This window comes from Poecilia mexicana, unplaced genomic scaffold, assembly GCF_051168715.1.
Source record: "Poecilia mexicana isolate PSO_F unplaced genomic scaffold, ASM5116871v1 scaffold_6, whole genome shotgun sequence".
NCBI lineage: Eukaryota > Metazoa > Chordata > Actinopteri > Cyprinodontiformes > Poeciliidae > Poecilia > Poecilia mexicana.
Genome location: NW_028263375.1, coordinates 17400776 through 17425819, shown reverse-complemented (window position 1 = coordinate 17425819; position 25044 = coordinate 17400776). Strand labels below are relative to the sequence as shown.

General features: G+C 40.2%; 4 protein-coding genes across 4 annotated transcripts; 2 read left to right on the top strand and 2 right to left on the bottom strand.

Moving 5' to 3' along the window:
* Positions 1–2778: 2778 nt before the first annotated feature.
* On the top strand, positions 2779–12285 carry unc45a (unc-45 myosin chaperone A). The gene is made up of 19 exons (XM_015003203.2): positions 2779–2941; positions 3044–3236; positions 5263–5438; positions 5521–5610; positions 5735–5902; positions 6572–6740; positions 6815–6985; positions 7208–7379; positions 7468–7768; positions 7850–7944; positions 8035–8176; positions 8310–8450; positions 8575–8702; positions 8778–8844; positions 9256–9369; positions 9453–9568; positions 9969–10086; positions 10900–11055; positions 11133–12285. The coding sequence occupies exons 1-19, from the start codon at positions 2918–2920 to the stop codon at positions 11427–11429; spliced, it is 2838 nt and encodes a 945-aa protein (XP_014858689.2). The 5' UTR covers positions 2779–2917; the 3' UTR covers positions 11430–12285.
* A 48-nt stretch (positions 12286–12333) lies between these two features.
* On the top strand, positions 12334–14554 carry rccd1 (RCC1 domain containing 1). The gene is made up of 8 exons (XM_015003204.2): positions 12334–12628; positions 12738–12953; positions 13054–13213; positions 13298–13419; positions 13496–13600; positions 13739–13894; positions 13977–14006; positions 14088–14554. The coding sequence occupies exons 1-8, from the start codon at positions 12442–12444 to the stop codon at positions 14255–14257; spliced, it is 1146 nt and encodes a 381-aa protein (XP_014858690.2). The 5' UTR covers positions 12334–12441; the 3' UTR covers positions 14258–14554.
* On the bottom strand, positions 14386–16084 carry cib1 (calcium and integrin binding 1 (calmyrin)). The gene is made up of 7 exons (XM_015003205.2): positions 15920–16084; positions 15562–15596; positions 15370–15469; positions 15083–15236; positions 14877–14995; positions 14678–14766; positions 14386–14594 (listed from the first exon to the last, which is right to left on the bottom strand). Exons 1-7 carry the CDS (start codon positions 15968–15970, stop codon positions 14573–14575), a joined length of 570 nt encoding a protein of 189 aa, XP_014858691.2. The 5' UTR covers positions 15971–16084; the 3' UTR covers positions 14386–14572.
* On the bottom strand, positions 15991–24776 carry LOC106927550 (titin-like). Its single transcript, XM_015003201.2, has 4 exons — positions 24533–24776; positions 24086–24185; positions 17060–23320; positions 15991–16920 (listed from the first exon to the last, which is right to left on the bottom strand). Exons 1-4 carry the CDS (start codon positions 24551–24553, stop codon positions 16886–16888), a joined length of 6417 nt encoding a protein of 2138 aa, XP_014858687.2. The 5' UTR covers positions 24554–24776; the 3' UTR covers positions 15991–16885.
* Positions 24777–25044: the final 268 nt, after the last annotated feature.

Below are 25044 nucleotides of genomic sequence, written 5' to 3'. Positions count from 1 at the left end.
AATATGTAACAGTGTACAAATACCAGCAAGTTGGTTCAAGTAGGTATACAGTCTGTTTACAGCTTTGTTTGTCCTTTGCTAGATTAGTTGGCTAAAAGAGAAGATGACGCTTTCTCCAGACACCAGTGCACCACTTAAATAGCTAACCTACTATACATTATCTATAATAAAATATGCAGTGCTTGTTTTTGTTGTAGTTGTGTTGAACCCTGGGTAATTACAGTGGAAAATAAAATAAACGAAATGATTTGTATATAAAATTATCATGCAAACATACTGTGACATAATGGAGCCTCATAATCAATCTAATACAAGGCTCACCTTTACTGGTGTTATAAAGTTTAAAAAGTGAAATAAAAAGGTGAATGTTCTTCTAATTGCTACTGTAGATGTATCTGTAAGCTTTATGTTGAAAATCTTATCATGTGTCTGACTCGTCCTCTGAACCACTGTGCAGGTAAACAACACCTGTAACACCCTAAAGGGGTAATATAATCATTAGCAGGTGATTGTTGTGTTTTAATGACTGTTGGTTAATTTCTAGAAACAGGAGATGACCTTACACTTCAATAATTAATCGGAAGATTGAATCGGAAGCATGAGCAAATTTTTTTTTTTTTTTTTTTTTTTTTTTGCTTTTAGTCCAGTCACAAGGGACTGATTATTTTTAATATGATGTGCAAAAACATTCAAAGTGTAGTGTTGAAGCTGTATCACAGTGTTATTATGTTTGGCCCCAGAGAACGCACCAGTGATGACAGCATAATCTCTTGCAAAACACTTTGATGATAAGAAACAAATGTTTACCCAGCTGCTTTAGTTTGAGTTTAAAAAAAATATATGAAAATTCTTGAATCCCTGGTGCCGTCGCTAAGGAGCAGAGAGCTCCTGCAGATCTGCTATGATCAACCTCTTACAGTTCAGCCTAGGAAACATGAACTGACTGTCTAGGCTGCCCAGTCAACAAAGGTGCCACGGTAATGTTAGTATCTAAACAGGTGTAACTGAGCGTAACGCCTGCAGGGAACCACCTGGTCTCCAAGACAACAGAGGACAAACAGCATAGTGTCTGACTGAGAGGTCCTGGGGGACTATGAGAAATACCAAACAGGAGCCTTCCCAGTAGCCTTGCAGAGCTCAAACTATTATATATGATATAAAGCACTTTTACATCACCCAATAGTGTTATAAAGGTAAATAAGATCTGTTGATATGTTTAATACATTCTGTGATGCATTTATGTCCCTACAGGAGCAGAGAGACTATTATTTATTTATTTATTTTTTATTTTTTTAGCAATAACCACACTGTTATCATGGGAAGCTTTTTTACCATCATAGGGGGTAATATACAGTTACTATCATGAGTGTGACAAATCCATTTTTGATGACGATGGCTTACAACTAATGAAAACCAGAGATATGATTAGAACATTACATAAGACCAATAAAAATATTTTTTGCAGAAATGTCAACCTATTAAAAAGTATGTTCATATAGTATACATTCAGTAGTTAGTAATTCCTTTGCATTAAGTTCTACATCAATGTAGCGATCAGCCTGTATAATTGCTGAATTTGTAAGAAAACCCAGGTTCCTGTAACAGTGGCCTTCAGCGTATCTGTATTGTTAGGTCTGTTGTCTCTTATTTTCCTCTTGACCACACCCAACACGTGATATGATACCCTGGTCAATGCTGTAAGTATGGTAATTGTGGCTTTATGGGCAGTTGCCAAGGCCTGCTGGATAATAAAATTAGCATCTCCATAGCTTGTCACCAAATCTGTCTATCCATCAGCCAATGCACAGATGGAGGTATATAATGGGGCATTATATAGCTTCTGGGCTCCAAATAGATGAGCCCAGAAGGTATATAATGCCCTAAGATCACTTCAAGCCACTTGTCAAGCAACACAGTCAATAACATGGCTCCCTAAATCATAACTGACTGAAAAAACTCAACACAGGATCAAGCGTCTAGGATTCCAGTGCCTCTTTGCTGTCCTCCAAGATCCTAGACCCTTGAGGTCCAAAACAAATGCAAAGTTTCCTTTATCTGAAAACCTGGGCACATCTGTGTGTCGTGACTCTTGAAGTACTAACTCCAGAAACAAGCCAAGTACAAAAATGCTTCAATCCCTGAATGGGCCTTCCTTCAACTCATCTCAAGCCTGTGGTTTTCCCTGTTACTTGTGCAATTCTTTTCTGCTGTAGTTTTTCCTTCCAGTCAACTTTCCAGTTGCACTTTGGGAACAGCCAGCTTTTCCAGCAATGGCCTATTGTGGCTTACCTTCCTTGTGAAGAGTGCCAATGTACTGTCTGCTGGACAACTGTCAAATCAGAAGTGCGTAATGAATCGATAAAATACGTTAGATTGTTTTTTTTGTATTATTTTTTTTTCTGAAACAAACATAATTTATCTTATTCTGATTTGATAATTATATGCTCTTCCCTTGTCACAAAGAAATGCTTGTGTCTTTAGAAATACTATTTGATTGACAGGGCTGTTATTATACTGTAAAGCTTTTAACTAACCAAGTATTTCTTTGTTATGACACCTAAGATGCTAGAAACTGTACTTATACCTTGCTATGCATTGTTGTTTCAGTTAGGTTAAAACACAAATGTGGCTTGATATAGCTATCTTTGTATGTGTGCACCAAAGAAAACCACAAAGTTACCATAACCAAATAAAGTAGAGCAGGAGACAGGAATGATTTGGCTGCCTTCTTCCTTTTATGGTAAAGCGGCGTAGGAGGGGAGGGGCGTGGTTTGTGCGTAAACGTCACGAACGTGCTACGTACTCCAGGAAGCACTGGGAGATGTTAGGAGTTTGCACCGTGCGTGATAATATGAGCGATATTTGAATACAAATTCAACATATAAAGTCACATCGTGCTGTGTATAATTAGTCAAAGATGAGTGAAAGTGAAAGGCAGAAGGTAAGGAAGCTGCAGTGAGCCGTTCGGCTGATTTTTATTTCATTCAGCATATTTTGGAAAGCTTTCTGGGAGTCCGTTGCTCACCTTTGCTGTTGAATCCAGGACCCCGCAGCCCTTAAGGAGGAGGGGAACACCCTTTTCAAGGCGGGAGACATGCAGGGAGCTCTCTGCTGCTACACCAAAGCGCTGAAGCTGACTGACAGCCAGGCAGACAGCGCTGTACTATACCGCAACAGATCTGCCTGCTACCTTAAACTGGAGGAGTACAGCAAAGCAGAGGCTGATGCCTCCAAAGGTCCGACTATTCTATTCTATTCTATTCTATTCTATTCTATTCTATTCTATTCTATTCTATTCTATCACATGCTGCTTTAAAACACTATAGTGTCGCATTGGTATCTATTGCAAAAAAATTGTAGGTTTTCAGCTTGTTTACAAAGCATTCATTCAGCCTGCTAGAAATAATTAATGTCCAGACTTGAAGGTGACCACAAGCCAGGTTGCACTGCTCAGTACTTATTAAGAAGGTACTACAACAATGGATACGTTTTCAATGTACAAAACAATAGATAACTATGAAAGTGAATAAAAAACAAGAAAAAAACTAAACATATGAAGGTACCCAAGTACACTGAATTGTGAAAGACCACCCATTAGTTCTTTAATTATCATTGCAATGGGTTAGTTAGGAGAGAGGTGGGGTACATCTTGGCCAGGTTGCAAGTACTTCACAGCGCAACACATGGAGACCAAGTACACACTTGCACACTCCACCAGTTGACCTGACAATGCATACTTTTGGACTGCTTGAGAAGACTGAAGTACTGTGAAATAAACTATGCACATGCGGAAAGGACAGAGAGACCCCAAGTCAGAATTTGAACATAGACCTTCTTGTTCTTGGTGTAAACAACTTATAACCTCCAATAAATATGAGAAAATGGGAGCAAAACATAGAGGTTTTTGTCTAAAATAAGCAACTAAGTCAGTGTAGGTCAGAGTAAGTCAGAGTAGTTTAATACCTTAAAAACCTATGCATTTTCAAACCTGGAATCATCTTTTTAGGTCCCTATTGAATGTTTTTTGTTTGTATTGTTTCAGCTTCACTTCACTAGAGCTGAATAATAAAATCTGATCATCACTGCAGGTTTAATTTAATTTTTTTTGTCTTTTGAGTGAAATGGCTCAGGATTGTCCTGAACACACATTTGAACACTCCTCAGAGGAATGTGTAGGATGGCTATGTTAAGTACACAAGCTGCCCGTCCCTATGCCTGACTTTGTCTTACTGTTTTCACTTTGCCTTCTAGAAGCAAAAAAGCCAACAGTGGCAATGATGCCCTCATTGGAGGTACAAGGAAGTAAGATTTTCCTTCTCAAAGCCTCCCTGTTAAACTTTTCAAACATAAAGTCCTCCCTTAGAAACTGCACTGTCTTTATTATTTATAGTTTTATTAATGTTTCACAATGCAATGCCTCTAGCAAAAAAACGATTCTAAAGGAATGATGCATATATTATGCTCAGTATGACAGATGCTGGTTGTTATGTGAGTTTTGAAGATGACACTATGTAGAACCAATTATTTTAGCTGTGGAAACCTGTTTCGACAGCCACGTTAACTGGGCAACTGCCTGCTCAAATGAATTCAATCTGTATTCTAAGGATCCACTGTATTTGGAAGGCAATCATATTTCAAGTGTTGTGCTCTGCTCTGCTCTTCCTGCTCTGCATGCCGATAATTTATTGGTTCTGTTGAACTGTTTCTCACTGCTGTTAATAGCCGAACCTGTTTTAGATCTCAGCTACAGAGATGTTCATGTAGAGTGATATAGCAGGTAAAGGGGGGCGGGGGGTGACAAAGCGAGTTAATTACTCTAGCAACTGATGTCAACAATAATCTCTTGATTGTATGTTTTCTTAATATCATACAGCCTTTAAAAACAAACGTATCAGTTAATCTAATTATTGCCAGACATAGAGATTACATTTATTATTTTATACTAACTTACAAAAGCTCAGTTAAGCTGTACATGGAAGCAACTAAAAATAACAGCAGATACATTTCAAAGTCGACAAGCTGCAATTACTTTATAAAATATTTGACTTACTATGTGGGACATCTGGATAGAAGACAACAGAGTCCACTGGACAAGCTTTTGATATTATCTATATTATCTTCCTCACCCACTGAATCCAAGGCATCAAGTGCAGGGTTATGGGTTTTAATAGGACGTTAGACTGTGTACTTTGAATTCTTATTTTAGTTCAGAATTTCATGTGAATATCAATTGTCGACTTTACTACTGTCTTCCCTTTTCAGCTCTTGACACGGACCCCGGCGACGTGAAAGCCAGGTTTCGGCGAGCTCAGGCATACCAGAAGCTCGGTCGGCTCGACCAAGCTTTCCTGGATACCCAGAGGTGTGCGCAGCTGGAGCCCAAAAACCGAGCTTTCCAGGACCTGCTCAGACAGCTGGGAGCACAGATCCAGCAGAAGGTGACGTGAGGCTGAGTAAGTCGTGAGTCAGGGTCCCTGGTGAAACTGAAGCTAATTCAAATCTTCTCCCTTCAATCTGTAGTCAGCACAGCTAAACTCCACAGACGCTCGTGTGCAGCAGATGTTCTCCGTCCTCTTAGATTCCTCCGCTAAAGACTCTGATCGACAGAAGGTACAGATGGCTCGCATAGTCAGAGTAAACCGCTTGTCAATATATTCTGAAATTTCATTATTTATCTGTAAAAATGTGATTCACCAAAAAGTTTTTTTTTCTTTTTTTCTTTTCTTTCTTTCAGGCAGCTCAGAATTTAGTGGTATTGTCCCGAGACGAGGGAGGAGCCGAGCAGATCTTCCGCAATGATGGAGTGAAGCTGATCCAGAAACTTTTGTCATCAAAGCAGGAAGATGTTGTCCTTTCTGGTCTCAGGACCTTAGTAGGATTGTGCACAGGACACCAATCAAGAGTAAGCATTATTTAATTCAAAAGACAAAAATGTTAACTCTTCCTGCTAATTCTTTCCATTCGTTGAACGTGAATGAGAGTATGCCAAAAGATTAACTCCTCATTTATCTGTTCAAATGTTTTTGTTCATTAGCTACCAGCAAATGTACACTTTGCTGGTAACTTAAAGTAAAATCCATGTAAAGGTAAAAAAAAAACAACAAAAAAACAGCTGGACAAATAGATCACAAAGGCCTTTCTCAAATTGTCTAAACAAAAATCTTGATGATCCCACAAACTTTGGAGGAAAAACAATAAATTCCTTTACGGTGAAGTAAAATACTGATTGCCAGTTGCCTCAAACATTTATTCAGTTGTTGGCAATAAAATGTCCACTGCCATTTAATAGGTTTAGAGGTTTTATTGTATTTCACATAAATAAAATGTTTGCATCAATCTTGTTTCCTTCAATAATTGGTCATAATCTAGTATTGATTTAATTTAGTATTTACTATTAGTATTGAGCCTGAATTAGACATCCACATTTAGTTGATGTCTAAAATTACAAAAAAAAAAAACTTCAGCTAAAGTTTCTCCACTGGACTGAGATGAAAGGAGACAATCTCTGGCATTTGTTCTTCAGGCGATAAAATACGTGGCAACATGCTGACATTCGCTGTTTTATTCTCAGACCATGGCGATCGTGAATGAGTTGGGAATGGAACAGCTGTGTGCAGTAATGGGGTCAGCAGCCTCCACTGTGTCTCTGGCTGCATGCCACCTGCTGCAGGTGATGTTTGAGGCTCTGACAGAGGGCATGAAAAGAGAGATTAGAGGCAAAGATGAAGCCATACTTCCTGGTGAGTACCTGAACTTGGCAACACTCTTGTGACGTTATACCACTGGGGTAATTTTCTTTGTGAATTTGGCACAGAACCGTCGAAGGAGCTGCGTTCGATGCTACGCCACCTTTTGGAAATGATTCCAGCCCAAAATGTGTCCGGGCCAGGCAGAGACAGCGCCATCAACCTCCTGGTCAAGCAAGTACCCCGCAAGTCCCTGAAGAACCCTGACAACTCCCTCTCGTTATGGGTGATAGACCAGGGTAGGAAACACACCTGCATGTAAACAAGAACCCATATCAGTGCTTTCATGGATCCATAACTTTTTTCAAGTCACTCAGTTTATCTTTCTCTAATAATATTTGGTTTGACCACAGACATAAAAGTGTGTAAAAATTTAAAGGGGGCAAATATTTTATTTACAGCACTGAAGAATATTTACCAGAAGTTTTGTCTGAGACAAAGAACACTCTGTTCCTTTGTAGGGCTGAAGAAAATCCTGCAGGTGGCTGGGACTGTTGCTGAGCTCTCGGAGGGGCCGCCTCTCACAGAAAACACTCACATGAGCTGCTCTGTGTTGCTTAGCAAACTCTATGATGACCTCAAGAGCGACAAAGAGAGAGAAAACTTCAATAAACTTTGCGAAGAATACGTGCAGTGAGTCAAATCTTTCTAAAGCCTCTCCTGAAATTAAATCATTACATTCCCTAGAAAAAGAAAATTTTTTTCTTTTTTTGCTTGATAGGGAACACTTCAGACGGTCTGGCCTAGATGGCAAACTGCGTGCCATTCAGACAGTTTCTGTGCTCCTCCAAGGACCGAGCGATGTGGGCAACATCACTCTGGAAATGTCTGGGATGATGGACGCCGTTATCTCTCTCTGTGCTTCAGAAGATGTGACTCACCAACAGGTTGCCGTGGAGGCTCTCATCCACGCTGCAGGCAAGGCCAAGAGAGCCTCGTTCATCACAGCCAACGGCGTGGCGCTCTTGAAGGACCTCTACAAGAAGAGCGAGAATGACAGGATACGTGTGAGAGCTCTTGTGGTAAGTGTCGCAAACTGATAGAGGGAATAAAAACAGTCTAGTAAAAGAAAAACTGACTGTATTGTGCGGGTTGCTATACAGGGCTTGTGTAAGCTCGGATCAGCGGGAGGCACAGATTTCAGCATGAAGCAATTTGCAGAGGGATCCACGCTCAAGCTCGCCAAGCAGTGCAGGAAGTTTGTGCTCCTGATTATGCTTTTATCCTAGCCTAGCAACATATAACAGTGAATTTTGGGTTGCAACTGTCCCATCTCTGTTCTTCTTAGGTGGTTGTGTAATGAGTCTCTTCCCCCGACGTCTCGCCGTTGGTCTGTGGAAGGTCTCGCCTACCTCACTTTTGACGCCGATGTGAAGGAAGACCTGGTGGAAGACAAAAACGCTCTGTTGGCCATGTTTGATCTGGCAAAGGTTGTACTGATCTTTTCATGTTCTGCATACAAGTGAAACACAAACCTTTTTAAATATCTAAGGAGTCATGGAGGGATCTACTTACACCACTAAATCACATTCTTGTTGTGTGCTTCTGTTTGGCTTCATGCAGTCGGAAGATAAGACGGTTCTCTTTGCTGTGGGCTCCACATTGGTAAATTGCACCAACAGCTACGATGTGGAGAAACCAGACCCTCAGCTGGTGGAGCTGGCCAAGTATGCAAAGCAGCATGTGCCTGAGGAGCATCCAAAGGTGTGTCACACTTGCTTCGTTTTAGGGACTGATTAGTTGCAATGCCAAACTGCTTTGTATTTATTTCCTAATGTATCGTCACTTAAGTGCGATCATTTTGAATGTGAATGTGTTTTGCTGTTAGGATGCACCATCCTTTGTGGAGAAAAGGCTAGGTAAACTTCTGGAAGCTGGTGTTGTGTCAGCGTTGGTGTGTATGGTCAAACAGGAGAGTCCTGCCCTCACAGAAGCTTGCAGGGAGTTTATTGCCAGGTACTAACAAAAGAAGCAAACGTTCTTCTTTAGACAGTTTTTCTGTAGGTTTCTTGACACCCTTTGTCCTTGCAGGGTTTTCCTGGCTTTAGTTGATCGCCAGGAGGACAGAGGTCCACTGGTGGCACAAGGTGGAGGAAAGGTAAAACACAATAATACAATGCATATTTGTATAAATTGTGTCAGTGTATCAATTTGTAAGCGTCACGTTTCATCACAAGGAACATCAATATGTTTTAATTGGGATTTTACATGAGAGATTAACACAAAGTAGTGCTGAATTGTGAAAAAAGAAATATTTTCAAAATGCAAACAAAGCAAAACCTGAGGTTTTCCATGCATTTTATTTTCTTTATAATCTATAATTAAACGTACATAGACCACACTTTTCACTTGTCATTTCCTTCTATGTTAAGTCCTTTTTCTACTTTCAGTTGATCTTTCACAAAAAATCCTGTTGAAATACTTTTGCGAGTATGTATGCCCCTTTAACCTGCACTCTAATCCAAACTCTGTGCTAGAAGGATTAATTATTGATGTTCCCTTTCAAAAGGCTTTGATCCCCCTTGCAACTGACAACACAGACATAGGAAAGGTGAAAGCTGCACAAGCCCTGGCAAAAATAGCCATCACATCTAACCCAGAGATTGCCTTTCCAGGAGAGCGGGTAAAAACAAAAATGCAAAAGTAGATTTTATTATAACAGTGCAAACACTGAGTGTGCCTTGAATTTTCCTCATGTTTTGGCAGATCTATGAGGTGGTGCGACCGCTCGTGAACCTTTTACACCTGGAGTGCACTTTGCTGCAAAACTTTGAATCTCTGATGGCTCTCACCAACCTGGCCGGAATCAGTGAAAGACTCAGGTTGGCCACTAGGGGGAAGTGTTTCCCTAGAAATAAATATGCAAAGGCTGTTGGGATTACTGAAATCAATATGAGTTCATGTGGTTCCAGTTCAAATTTTTTGGTCTCTCTCTTTTTTTTTTTTTTTTAAAGTTAGGATCACTTTATCTATTTCTGTACATAATTCCATTGTAGTCGATGCCAATTTTTTAAGTAGAATCTATAATGCCTTTTTAAATAGCAAACTCCCGTGAAAAGTTGGATTGTGCAAACCAGACACAATTGTTTATTGTTCTGTTCATTAAGTGACAGGATGATTCTTAAACTTTTTTGCTCTCCTTTAAGTTACATTGTACTTTGCCATGCTTGCCTTGATAGATATTTTTTTTTAGAATCTTTCATTTTTATATTCTTTCCACAGGCAAAAGATCATCAAGGAAAAGGCCTTGCCAAAGATTGAAGGCTACATGTTTGAAGAGAATGAGCTGGTCCGAGCTGCTGCCACTGAGTGCATGTGCAATTTAGTTTTGAGTACAGAGGTAACACATATATTTATAACGCCATCATAAAAAGTAACCCCCAAAAGTGTTCATATCCCTTAAACGTTTTCACATGTTGACACTTGACAACCACCAATGTCAACATATTTCACTGGGATATTTTAGGAAGGAAAATCACAAAGTAGTGCGTTACTGTGAAGTTTTGGCTGTGTTCCCTGCATAGCTTGAGCTGAAAAGTAGCGGGCACAACACCAGTGTATAAAAAGGGGGAAAAGTAAATAAGTGTCCAGTTCTGAAGAACTAGAAAAGATGGGAATAACCAGCACAATATAAAAAGGTTTGAATGTGAGCATTAAAGTTTTGCCCACATTTTTGGAGTGCTGGAGAGCCTGATGTATTGTCTTATGGCTTAAGCTTCTTCATAACTTTCTCCTTGACCTGTCTGCCGTGATCCTTGGTCCTTCATGTTCAATAAAATTCCTCAACTGCTAGATTGATATTCAGATTAAATTACACACAGGGGGATCCTATTTACTCCTTTTGTGACAGGAGTAAATGTGATTGCTCTGGGTATTATTTAGGGCTCAAAGAAAAAATTGGGACTGAATACAAAAGCAAGCCACACTTTTCAGATTTGAAACATGGTGTATTTTCCTTCCACTCCACAATTATGCACTTCTTTGTGTTAAAGTATTTAAAATTACATCCAAAGAAATTTTTTTTTTAATTATTTTACAGTTTATGTAAATACATAAAAAAAGTAAATCTGTTTTTGGGCTATACTTTCACAAGGCACCATAAAACTAAATCTTAAGAACGGCTGAAAAATAAAGTCGTGCCGTTTGTCCTCAGGTGCAGAAGCTCTTCGTAGCCACAGGGAACGATCGCCTGAAGCTCCTCGTGCTTTACTGCGGAGAAGAGGATGAAAGGCTCCGAAAAGCTGCTGCAGGCACTCTGGCCATGCTGACTGCCGAACAGCCAGAGCTCTGCCCTCGAATCCCTGGAACTGTAAGAAAACCTTTACTGATGTATTCTTAAATGCCGCACTTATTCTCTGCTTGACTCCTGTGCTTCATCCTTCCTAGACAACCCATTGGCTGGAGATTTTCCAGGCTCTGCTGCTCAGTGAAATATCTGACCTGCGTCACCGCGGCGTGGTCATAGTTCAGAACATGATGCAGGCGGAGAAAGGTCTGGCTGAGGCTCTTATGGAGAGTGAAGCTTTGGAGATACTCACTGTCCTTGCAAAGGGAGGAGAAGGCGCAGTAGATCCTGTTTCCAAGGTCGCTCAGAACTGTCTGAATAAAGCAGTGGAGTACGGCATCATTCGGAGCAGGGAAGACAGGATAGAAAAGGAAAAGGGCAAAGGAACTGAGCCCTGAAAAACACTCCTACAGAGTGTGAATGTGCCTTTTGGAAGTGAAAAGTGAAGAAATCTTAAATTTTTGCCTGCAGTGAGTTATTAAAAGGGCATCTCATCTGAGCAAAAAAACAAAAGTGGTAAAAAGCAATAGGACGTTTATTAAAGTGGGTTCTACAATTTCAGCATATAAAACACATGTGGACACAAATAACCTTTAATAGACACTTTAATACACTCAAAGTTTCTTGATCCTTTCATGTTCAGGATGTGCATTATACCAAAAATACGCAAGCGTTGAGGACTCACTGTTTACGGATTAGCACGCAGAATAAAACTGTTTTATTTTAGCTCATATTTCCTTTGTCTATATGCAGTTTGAGCATGCATCACAGGTAATCCGTTTAAGCTAAATCTTGTCAGGTAATTATTGTGATCTGATTAAATACTGCACTGGCAATGCATAGATGACTAACATAACAGCTAGCCAGCTGAAAAACACTCCGTTCTCACGTAATTGTCCAAAGCATTTCGGTGCGACTCCAATCGTTTGCATTCACCTACATTTCTTTCAATAGCCTGATGCTGAAGCACGTGAAAAAGTTACTGTGGATACCGAGGCTGGTTCTCAAAGGGGGCCTATTGTTCTTGACCTATGTGGTTCTTGGTTATTGATCTACTCTGTATTTGTTTTATCAATGCAAATCATGCTTTGTTTTCCTACATCCTGCATAGAAATGTACTATTTTTCCCACCAGTTGAAATTGTCACTTTCGGTTTCAATTTTTGCCGAATCACTACATTCCTGGCGTGTTTTGTATTGTATCGTTTTTACTGGAGAGGTTGAAGATCATGAAAATAAACTTTCTGCGAAACAATTGCTGTGCAGTTGATTACGATTGTAAACCAAAAACCGCGGCTGTCATGTGGTTGCAGAAGCGCATGCGCAGTGCTTCCGGTTAGTTCCTGTTCAGCTTGGAGAATCCGCGTTGCGTGGGGCTTCCGAAGGGAGACGAAAGACTAAAGCGAGTTAAATGCGCTGGTTTGGGTTTGGCTTCAATTCGTTTGCTCAAATATGCGTGCCGGATAAGTCGGATAAAGAAGAAAGTGGCAGCGCTGTGGGGCAGGAGAAAGTATGCGTTCCCGTGGACCTGGTGAACCATAGAGGTAGAAGTAAAATCAGAGCAAGTTGGAGTCGGAGAGCATCTTTGTTTTTAGATGGTAGGTTTGTTATTTAGAAAATACCTCGTCTGTAATGCATGTTTTAACAGATGGAACAGGAAGTGACTGGCTACAAGCTTGTTGTGTTTGTTTGTTTTTTATCCTGCAGAGGACAGTTGTGTGCGCTTGGCTGGTTTCTGTGCATCCATCTCCTCCAATGAATCCTTCAGTCCGGTTACAGTGAACACCAGTGGCTGTCAAGATGCAGCAATTAGTGAAACGCATCTTACCCTTGCTTTACCAGGCAGAATTGAATCCTGGGATCTGCAAAGCAAGGATAAGGCCCCATCATGGAGCATGGAGATGACTCAGTCGCAGAACTCTGGTATATTGCTTTTCGAGTTTGTACAACTGAGAAAGATTTGCATCAAATAGCTGCCCTGTAATTGTTTTTTGATTTTGATTTTTTTTCTCTTCTGTTGTAGATGTGAATTTGCCATTGGTCCCAGGAGGATACATTTCCTCCAAACCCCCTATTTTCCGCTCCTTGTCTTCTCACCTCCAAGCCAAGAGCCTTGCACTGGGTGGAGAACATGCCGTCCTTCTGACTGCTGCTGGAGCTGTTTACACCTGGGGTCAGGGCAGGTAGAGCTCATACACTTCTGGGGATTCTGGTCTAAGCTCGCTTGTGCATGTTCTGGTTTGTCAGCAGACATGTTTCTTTAATAGCCACGGCCAGTTGGGGCATGGAGGACTCATCTCTGAGGAGGAGCCCAGGACAGTGGAGGCTCTGTGGGGGATGACCATGAGGTCTGTGGCTGCAGGAGGCTGGCACTCCATCTGTGTTGGTGGTAAGTTTTAAATCAAATAATTATATCACAGACCCCAAACGGAGAAAGCAAAAAAAAATGATTTCTTCTATTTCAGATGGAGGTGACCTCTATGTGTGGGGCTGGAATGAAAGCGGTCAACTTGGACTTCCATCACGTGGTTTGAGGAAAGCTTCACAACAGAAAAATGATCAGCAAGCAGGTTTGTCAGAATGTTTCAGAAAGTAAACCCTTAAATCCAGCAGATTACCAACATCCGTCTTCCCTACTCGGTTGCAGTAAAATTCCATTTTCCGTTTGTTGCTCATTTAACAGTAATATCCTTCAATGCATTGAACAGGAGAACGATGCGGCAGTTTCAGCACATGTCCTGATGAAGAGCTACATGAAGAAGTGTTCATTTCAATCCAGGCATTCCCAGCTCTGGTCGATGTCAGTCCGTCATGCGAGATCAGTACAGTCAGCTGTGGATCCCGGCACACAGCTGCAGTAACAAGTAAGGAATACAGTTGAAGATTAAACGTGCTGCCAATGATTGTTTTAGAACGAGCAGCTGATATGCATATTTTCTCATTCAGCAACAGGCCATCTTTACACTTGGGGATGGGGTACGTTTGGCGCACACAGACATTTTTTAGACCAACCAGTTAATAATGAGCTTTCCTAACTCTCTTCTCTCGTGTTTTCAGGAGAATACGGCCAACTTGGGCACCAAACAACTGCCAGTTTAGACGAGCCTCAGTGTGTGGAGTTTTTCAGGAATGAGAACCTGCATGTCGTTGATGTTGTTTGTGGGTCATGGAACACTTTTACTGCAGCTGTCAAGAAGGAAGTACTTGGACTGAAAAATGTCCCATAATTACCCCCTGTGAGCACCGGCAGTGAACTTTGGACTACATGCTAGGAAACATCAACAAATACTTTAACATTTATGATTAAAATATGTTTTGTCATTTTTGTTCATATTTAAAGACACTTTGGGGAGCAGACAGTTTAACATTTTTTTATTCAAGAAAAGATAAAAAAAGGAATACTTTTTTTTTTCATTCATAAAACTGTTAAAGTGATAAAGTCAGAGGTAAATATAATTTAAGGAAAGTGACTAAAATTGGTTTTGCTTAAAATGAAATGAAAATTAAAGACAGATACATTTCCACTGCATAGTAGTAAGTCTTCACAGCACAATCTTGAAAGAGCTGTGGGGAAATTAAATATCAGGAGTGAATAATAATAATCAGTGAATAATGAACATTTGCAAGGTAAATGCAACGAGACAAACCTGACAAAGTCTGGAGATCTTGAAATGACATGCTGAAACTCAGATAAGTTCACTGTCCCATCCTTGTCGATGTCAGACTCGTCAAGGATCTAAATGGAAAGCAAATGAAACCGAAGGATGCCTCAGTGTACCGACTTGGAGAAACATGTTTTAATGCCCCAGATTTCCTCCTCATACCCCCGAAGAGAAGTGAACTCACGTTGTTTATGAGCTGTCTCATTTCTTCACTGGTCAGTCTTGTGTCCTCTGTCTCACCGGTCAAGCAGTTAACCAACTTCTCCAGATCACCACAATCAAGAGTTCCGTCGTCATCAAAGTCTAAAAATATATAATTATGTATATTATTTAATACAAACACTGCTGTCTGCCTACATAAAGTTAACCAGCTCAATCTATTTTATTTACCAAATATACGGAAAGCATAGTGGGATTTGATTTCGAGAGTGGCAGAGTCACTGAAGGCACTCAAAAGATCCAGGAAATCTTCGAACGTCAGGCTTCCATCTTTATCTTCAGATGTGGAGAATACTTGGCAGATTCTTGTCTTAAAAGGGTTGGACTGTTACAAGAGCAGGTTCAAAGGTCACTGCTTGTATCCTATTATAATGCAAATTTATTATACAATCTAACAGCATGTAAACAAGAACTAAAAAGAAAACATTATTATACATGGTAGAGTAATAATGAGTCACCTTCAGCTCTGGTAGAGTAAGGATGACTTCCATTGGTACTCTGGGGTTTGGATGGTTTCTTTCATCTCTGTCTAGTAGTTCTGTGAATCTCCTGTGCGCACTAACACATGAAAAAACACCAACAACTTAATCATGTATCAGAAGCTCTCGTAGTTTTAAATTACCTTAACGTGCATAAAAATCGTCACTTACAGTAGAATTTCCTGTTTTGTCAGAAAGGTCAGCTCCTAAAATTTGATTGAAAGATTATTAATTAAAAAAAAAAAAAGCCAACAATTAAAGAGAAATAGCCCCCCCTCAAGTTTCCAAGTCCTACTAGTGCCTTTAGTGAGCCATAGTAATATTGCAACAGTAAGCTTACAACAGGTGGAGAAAATCAACGCCAGTTGAGGTTAAAAACTTATAAACAACTACTCTACTAATGCAAACTATTTTATCTGAGGTAGTTGCCTCTTTTTCACATTTTAAAACATCTGGCCTAGCTGTTACGTTTCTTCTCGCTTTTTCACGAGTTTAAAACAAACTTTTCTAGAAGTAAGTGATCATTTACCTGGTATTCTGAAAGCGAGTCCTTTGCCAGCTGACTTGCCGTTGTTCCCATTTTGAACTGTCAGACCAATATTTCTGTTTTTGTCAGTACCGTGATCGAAAACGAAGCTAAAATGTTTGTGACCGTTCGGCCTACTTCCGGCTTCTTGTAAGCGCACCCTGTCCCGCCCGTGGTCCCGCCCCTTTTTGTCTACGTAACGGCTTCAAATGACGTAGCCTGTGCCTTACTGAACTTTTGTAAAAAAAAAAAAATAATAATAATAATAAAATAATTATAAATATATGTGATTGTGCATTATTAATTACAGGCCGTACAGTTAACTACAACTGACAGAACAATAAAAGAGAATTAAACAAAAACGCAAGGATTACCTTCCCTGCTGTCACAAATTATTTTAAATCATTTTACAGTTTTGTATAAACACAGATGCAAGCACCATCACCTCCATTAATACCCCCTTTTTTTGTTGTGATTAACCAAATAGTCAAAATCCAAACTTTTTTTCTTGAATAAAATGATTATATTTGTTTTTATTTATTCAAACAATTTGAAGTACACTATACACTTTAAAAAAATTATACTTTTGTGATACAATATTTTGTATTGCCATACAAATTCTAAAGTAAATGTACTACTTCTTTACTTTTCAATGAAACAAAATTCATTTTATTACTGTCTTATAGTCAATTTATTGTTTCTAAACAAAAAATAACAATTGATGCATTTATTCTATTTATAAACAAAAATCTGTTAGTCATAAAGTTCATTTTAGCAAGAACTCTAAATGTAAAAAAAAAAAAACATTAGAAGGACAAGCTTTAATATGTAAATTATTGGCTATTCCAAATCAAAATTCCCAACACAAATAATTATAACTAAACAAATAGTAAAAAAAAAAACAACTAAAATATTTAGAAATCAAAAAAGAAAGTTGATCTGGTCAGGCTGCAACACAGGCTTGAAAAGTTAAGCCCCTTGGTTGGTCTCCCAGTCTGTTGTCCCTGGAATAACATCATAACATTATTTTAAATTATATAACAGTACTTAAATTAGATTAGATTTATTGCACAGCATTATCAGAAATCAATGCACACATTATGATTAAAAGTTGCAGTTTTGTATATGCTAGTGAAATTTTACCTGTCATTTTTGTTCCTTCTTTCATCTCAGCTGAAACGCCAATCCCATATTCATTTTCACCAGTGACTCTAAAGAAGTAGATTCCTCCCTCTTCCAGATCAGACACTTTATATGACAGTCGTCTGCATTTGTCCGTGAGTCTTGTCCAACCTTTTCTGCTAATTTCTCGTATGTCTACGAGGTAGCTCTTCACAGGCCCTCCTCCTTCATTCTCAGGGATGTCCCAGGTCACAGTGGCAGAGTTCTTAGTCACATCTTTGACTGTTATGTTGATAGGAGGACCTGGTGAATCCAAAACCCTCACATTCATGATTAAAGTAGCAGATCCAGCAACATTTTGAAGCTTGACTTTGTATTTGCCAGAGTCATCACGTGTTGCCTGCTCTACTGTGATAGAGGTGATGAAGTTGCTGGTGTGGATAAGTCCCCTGACCCTTAGATCAACATCTGCTTTTTCCCATGATACACTAGGAGCAGGTTTGCCTGTGAAAGGTACAGTCAAAGTAAAGCTACTTCCATCTTTAACGAGAAGAGTCTTTCTCATTTCAGGGTCGATGTTGAACACGGGCTCCTCCTCCCTTTCCAGGGCAAGTTCGGGTTCTGTTTCAGGACTGGGCTCACTCAGGCCAATCTTATTGATAGATCTAACAATGAACACATATTCTGCCCCCGTTGTAAGTCCAGTCACTGTAAACTCTGTTTTGTCTGTGTTCTGAACACCTACACTCCAGTTTTCCTCTGCAGTTTTTTTAAATTCAACTTTGTACCCTGTAATTGGTGCTCCACCATCAAACAGTGGCTTATTCCATGTCAGAGTGATGGAGGACTTGGAGGAATCGGTAATGGTGGGTTTTGTTGGAGGGGAAGGTAAAAACTTTGGGTCTTCTGCCAAGGCGAGAGGGGACGGTGCACTGGGTTCACTTAGACCAGCAGCATTCTCAGCAAATACTCTAAATTCATACTCGCATCCCTCATGCAGGCCGCAAGCTTTGACTCGTAAGTCATAGACTGTTTTTTTGTTGACTCTAACCCAGCGGACACCGTGCTTTTCCCTTTTCTCTATAACATAACCACTGATACGGCTACCACCATCACAAACAGGCCTCTTCCAGGAGATGGTCATAGTCTCACTGGTAGCACTAGTGACTTCAACATCTTTTGGAGCAGATGGGAGAGTGAAGGAATCCATAGCTTTTATTGGTTCACTTTCCAAAATCTCACCCTCTCCATATTTGTTTACTGCTCTCACCCTAAAAATGTATTCATTTCCTTTGAGGAGCTTGGTTATCTTGCAAGTGGTTGCCATCATGTCGCCATACACAAGGGTCCAGGAAATACGACTGGTTTCACATTTCTCAACAACGTAGTGCATGACCTCTGCACCTCCATTCTCATGAGGAGGACCCCAGGACAAGGTACACTTTTCTGCTGATAGTCCAGACACTTCCAGAGATCCAGCAGGAGGGCCCGGTATGTCCAGCACTTTGCAGGTAATAGCCCTGGATGTGGCACCGCCTGCATTCTGTACGGTCAGAGTATACTGTCCAGAATCTTTCCTGACACTCTCTCTGACAAGGAGAGATGTATGGGACTTTGTTACTAATATCTCAACCCTTCCCTTGGTGCTTATGTTTCTTCCATTTTTCAGCCAAAACACTGTGGGGTTAGGGCGACCATAAATTTCAGCATCTATTTTAAGTACATCTCCTGCTTTGACCACCACCACCTGCCTAAATTTTTCATCCAAGGTAATAATGGGCGGCTCCACATCATGTTGCACCGTAATGGGTCCAGTGGTTTCAGAGGGTGCACTAAAGCACTCTGCCGCATTCTTTGCAGTAACACGAAATTCATATAGTTCACCCTCAGTGAGCTCAGTTACTTCAAAAAAAGTGTCCATTAAGTTTGTAAAGTTGCACTTCAACCAGCAGCTATCTGGCAGTTCTTTGAGCTCTACAATGTAGCTTGTTATTTTGGCTCCTCCATCGTAGTGTGGTTTATCCCAGGAGAGTGAAACTGAAGTGTTGGTTACATTGGTAACTTTGAGATTTGAAGGTGCATCACACTGGTCTCTTGCTGCGACGGGTTCAGATGGCTTACCGCAGGGTCCAACACCGGCCAAATTTTCAGCACATGTGCGAAACTCATATATCAGACCTTCTTCAACATTTGTCACCTTGTATTGGTTCTCAATCACTGGGCTTCTGTTTACTTTTGTCCATAGGATACTGCTCTGATCTTTGCTTTCAACATGATAACCAGTGATAGGGCTGCCACCATCACTGTCTGGTTTGCCCCAAGCAATGATCATTACAGACTTTGAGGCCTGGACAACATGAATGTTAGTCGGTGGACCAGGTGGTCTGAAGGGATACTGGGCAATGACTGTTTCTGTTTCAAGATATTGGCTTTTTCCATAGCGATTCTCTGCAGCAACTCGAAATTGATATTCAGTCCCTTGAGTCAGACGGGAAACTTTGATTGATGACCTTGCGACTGTAGCTGACACGCTCTGCCATACTGAACTGCCGATGTCTCTTTTCTCAACAATGTAATTACTTATTTCACTCCCACCAGTGTAAAGCGGGGGTTGCCATGTCAGAGATACAAAGTCGGCGCTAACTTCTTCCACACTGAGGTCACTTGGCGGTCCAGGCCTTTCAAAAATGTTCACAAAGATTTCAGTTGATGCTGTTCCAGCAGCATTGGTCAGGATTACCTCATACACACCAGCATCAAATCTGGTTGCATCCTTTATAAAAAGCTGAGATGCGGATTCAGATGTTTGTACATTTACCCTGCTTGTCTCCTTCAACACATTTCCCTCTTTATTCCAGACTACTGTTGGCAGTGGCAAACTTTTGAAAGGTACATCAATCTTTAGATCATTCCCTACTTTTACATTAAACTTGTTGTTTAACAGATTGATAACAGGTTTAGCACTATTATCTTCTACTACGACAGGTGTCAACAGGGGTTTTGGTTCACTCGTTCCTTTATCATTCACAGCACTCACTCTAAAGAAGTACTCCTTTCCTGCTGTCATCCCATCAATGGTCACCTCTAGTGCTTTACTCTCTGAATATTTTGTCCATGCGTCGTCTCCTCTGGTTTGCATTTCTACAGTGTAACTGGTGATTTTGCTTCCTCCATCGTGATCGGGCTTCTCCCATGAGAGTCTGGCACTATTGCAAGTAACATCGCTCAGTGTGATTCTGCCAGGAGGTGGAGGAGCCTCAGACACTTTAACAGCTTCAGCAGTCTCTGCTGGTTGTCCGGTGCCAAACTCATTAACTGCAATCACACGAAAATAATAAAAGCTTCCCGGATGTAGATTATCAATCTTGTAGGAATTCCTTACACAGTTGCTGCAAACACTAGTGAATGCCTTCCTTGCCTCTTCTCTCTTTTCAACTATGTAGTGTGAAATCTTTGTTCCTCCATCAATAAGAGGTGGCTCCCAGGAGATGGAGACAGAGTCTCTCTTTACATCCTTTACTTCTAAATTTGTTGGAGCACTGGGAGAATCCAGCACTCTCACATTGATGAATGCTGATTTGGAACCGCTGCAGTTTTCAGCAGTCAACACATACTTTCCACTGTCATTTCTTGTGACATTTTCTATTATTAACACAGTGTGGGAGTTTGCTACCTCAATTTGAGCACGTTCATCTAGAGTGCCGTCTGCTTTTGTCCACCTAACTTCAGGCTCTGGCCGTCCTCTTAAGGTAACAAAGAGACGTAAGGTGGAGCAGGCTCGAACATTTACAATTTTTCTCAGAGCATTGTCCAGTTCAATCTCTGGTGCCTCTACCTTTTCAGTTGTTACTACAGAACCAGGTAGAGCCGCATGTTCTCCGACACCGGTTGAATTTGTTGCACATATACGAAAATTGTACTCTGTATTTTCTTTTAATCCTTTTACAGTGTATTTTGTGTCCTCTATTCCTGTTCTTGGTGTGCATGCAATCCATTCATCTGCTGTGGCTTCCTTCAATTCCACAATATATCCATTGATTGTATTTCCACCATCATAAATTGGTTTTGACCAGATGAGAGACACCGTACTGCTGGAATAGTCTGTTACTTTTGGGTTGGAAGGTGGGCCAGGTGGGTATGTAGCTTCACATACCTTTATGTACTCACTAGACTCACTGGGTGCGCCCACACCAGCAGCATTTTCTGCCAGAACTCTAAATTGATAGTAATGTCCCTCTGCAAGCCCAGTACATCTAAAGCGCATGTCATTTAATCTTCTCTTGTTGCATTTGGTCCATCGCACACCATCTTTGTCACGCTTTTCCAGGATGTAGCCATCAATCTCAGAGCCTCCATCGCTCTCAGGCCTTTCCCATGTTAGCACGACTGAATCTCCAGTCACAGCACTGGGCACAGGAGTGGAGGGAGCACTAGGTGGCTTGAAAGGATTTTGTGCAACAAAAGGCTCAGATTCTAAAAATTCACCAACCCCATATTTATTTACAGCAGCAATTCTGAAAATGTATTCTTTGCCACATACCAGTTTTGTCACTTTGCAACTTATAGCTTCAATGTGAGGTTCAACCTCTGTCCATGTAACACGACTGGTTTCCCTTTTTTCAATGATGTAATGGGTGATGCTGGCACCTCCATCATTTAAAGGGGGGTTCCAGTTAAGGTTGCATTTCTCTGCACTTATAACCTTCACCTTTAGTGGCCCATCAGGAGGACCAGGTCTATCTAAGACCTTCACATTTACCGAAATGGTTGTAGTTCCACCACTGTTGCTAAGACTCAACACATAGTGTCCTCCATCCGCACGTGTGCAGTCTCTGGCAGTGAGAGTTGTATGAGTGATGGTGTTTTTGACTTCTATTTTAGGCGTACCTTTCTCGATTTCTTTCCCATCTTTCAGCCATGCAACTTCTGGGAGAGGCTTCCCAAAGTAATCAGCTTCAATAACAAAAGTTTCTCCAGCTTGGATGACAATAGCACTCTTAAACTTAGGATCAATAAATGCAGTGGGTGCTTCAATAACATCCTGAGCAAGAATGGTTATGCTTTCTGAGGGTGCACTCCAAACACCCGCACTGTTCTTAGCAGTTACCCTAAACTCATAGTTTTGCCCTCCTGTCAGTCCTGAAACTGTGAAAAGATTGTCAGTAACATTGGTAAAGTTCGCCTTCATCCATCTGCCATCCGGGAGCTCCTTTTTCTCTACAACATATCCTGTTATGGTGCTTCCTCCGTCATATTTAGGTTTTGCCCACTGAAGTGTGATGCTGTCCCTTGTCACCGCAACTGCTTCAGGTTTCCCAGGTGGATCGCAGGGATCTCTTGCCACGCAACACTCCGATGTATTACTGCATGGGCTCAGTCCTGCAATGTTTTCAGCAAAGACTCTGAACTCATATTCAATGCCTTCTTCCAACCCACTTGCTTTGAAGCGACTGTCAGTAATAACAAATTTGTTCAGCTTTGTCCACAAAATACTGTTCTTCTCTTTACGTTCAATGTGATAGCCAATGATGGGGCTGCCTCCATCTCTGAGCGGTGGCTCCCACTCAACCACCATGCTATACTTTGTCACAATGGATATTAAGGGAGTGCCAGGACAAGCAGGTACACTGAAAGGATATTTTGCTGTCACAACCGGAGAGGTGATTGCAGCACTTTTTCCATACCTATTTTCCGCAGATATCCTGAATTGGTATTCATTTCCTGTCTTCAGCTTGGTGACTTTGATGGTTGTTCTAACTGTTGTTGCGGACACAGTGTGCCACTCCGTGCTTGTTGTTTCCCGTTTCTCCACGACATAGTTCTCCAACTGACAGCCTCCTGTAAATGAAGGTGGATCCCAGGACATAATAACATAGTCAGAATTAACCTCATCTATCCTCACGGGCCCTGTGGGTGGGTCTGGCTTGTCAAGAACAACCACCATGATGGTTGTTGTGTCTTTCCCGGCAGAGTTGCTTGCTGTGACAGAGTACTGACCAGAATGCTCTCTGACACCATGTCTGATGTGAAGGACAGTTAAAGACGCTTTATTTAAAATCTCTAGCCTTGATGTCTCCTTAACTGCCTGACCTTCTTTTTTCCATTCAATCTTTGGTGCAGGGTCTCCAACCACAAGGATCTCTACTTTTAGATCTTCTCCACTTTTGACCGTGAATGTGTTGAATGTTAACTGGAGTTTTGGCCTGATGGCATTTTCCTTGGTTTTTGCAGAGGCAGTTGTTGCCCTGTTTTGTTCACTCTCTGCAGAAGAAGGTTGTTGACCTGGAATGAGCAAATAAAAACCATAAATGAGAATTAATAAAAATGTACAATTAAAACCTGCTGAGTGAATTCATAATAAATGTGCTGATAAATTGTTTGTCCGCCAGAGGTAAAAAGACAGGCTGGGAAGCCACAGAGCAGTAAAGACATATGGTGGCTCTCAAAAGTAGTTGATGCAAGGTAAAATGCTGTGATTGCCTATGAAGGATGACAAAACTCAATTAGGTGAAATGTTAAAATAGGATAAAAATGTAAATAAAACAAAGTATTTGATTGAGGCTGTACCAAGTTGTGAATTTAGGGCGTTTTAGCTTTTGTTTTTTTGTACATGTTACCTCTCTATCAGAGATTAAAGGTCAAATTAAAGGTGGAAAAGGTTTTGAAATATTTTCTCACAATCTCATTTATCTATATTACAAATGGGATGTACACTTTTTAAATCCATTGTATGTGGATTTCAAGTATTTTAAAAGAGTCTTTTCCAAAAAAATTCAATTATTAAGTTTTGATTCGAAATAGATTTTCATCATATTATATTTATGAAATAGATGCTTGGAGAAAGGGTACACTGAACTCTTCAAGTGCCATTTCACTCTGCTTCTGGCTGTAATTGACATTTCATTAAAACAAGAAGGCATAAAATTTAGCAAGTAGGAATGGGAACTTTAAATAATATTTTGTTAATGTGATAACATTTCTGATTCAATGTTAATTTAAAATACAGCTTTCCAGACTGAAAATCAACAGGACGGAAGTGCTCTATACCTTGGGCAGTGACCGAGGTGGACGATGAAACCTCTGGATTAGAATCCTCAGTCATTTTTATATTTAGAGTCTGAGCCATTTCTTCAGCTTCATTTGTCATCTACAACAAGAAACAATGAAAATGTGTCAGAGAAGCTTTAAAGTATGAGCAAATACACATGGCATTGGTTTTTTTTCAATCTTTAAACAAGTAATTTGAATAGAAAAGGGCTTTGTACCCATATTACATGTTTAAAAATTTATTTCCAACTAAATCTCGTCTAAATCTTGTGTCAAAAAACAGATGAAATTACTTTTTATTTTTCACCAAAACTCTAAAACCCTCTTTATACATCCAACATTTAAAAATACATAGAAAGTAAAAAGTTCCACAACAAAAGTGTTGTCCATGCTTTATCACAAATTACTTCATAACATTAAAAAAATTTAAAACACAGCCATACTTACATTATTTTTACTTCTTTCCATCCTCTCACCTCCTTGAATTTTGAATTAAATGTGAATGTAGATCCTTCGTGTTCTGATACCTAGTCAAGTGACATGAAGTGCACTGAACCCCAAATCTCTTAAGCAGACACACAGCTCTGCCAGTCCTGCTTTATCTTTGGAAGCATGCAGTGACTAAAATAAGCATGGAGACTGACTGGGCAGCTGCTCATTCTTTTTGACTTAGTTAACCCTACAGTGTATGAATCAGCTCTATAAGAGCAGTTGAATTTATAGTTCTCTTGTTTGATAGAGTCACCCTAAAAACAAAATATGAAGAGATCAGTGCAGTTACAATATGTTAAAATTAATTGAAAATAATATAAGATCATAAACAAATAAAAGATTTTCATTATTATGGATGAATTCATGATAACAGAAATTAATGAATAGATCATTTCCACATATAAGTAGAATATTACGTAAAGCCTAAACATTATAGCTAAAACAAAGATTCTGGTGGAATTTTAGCT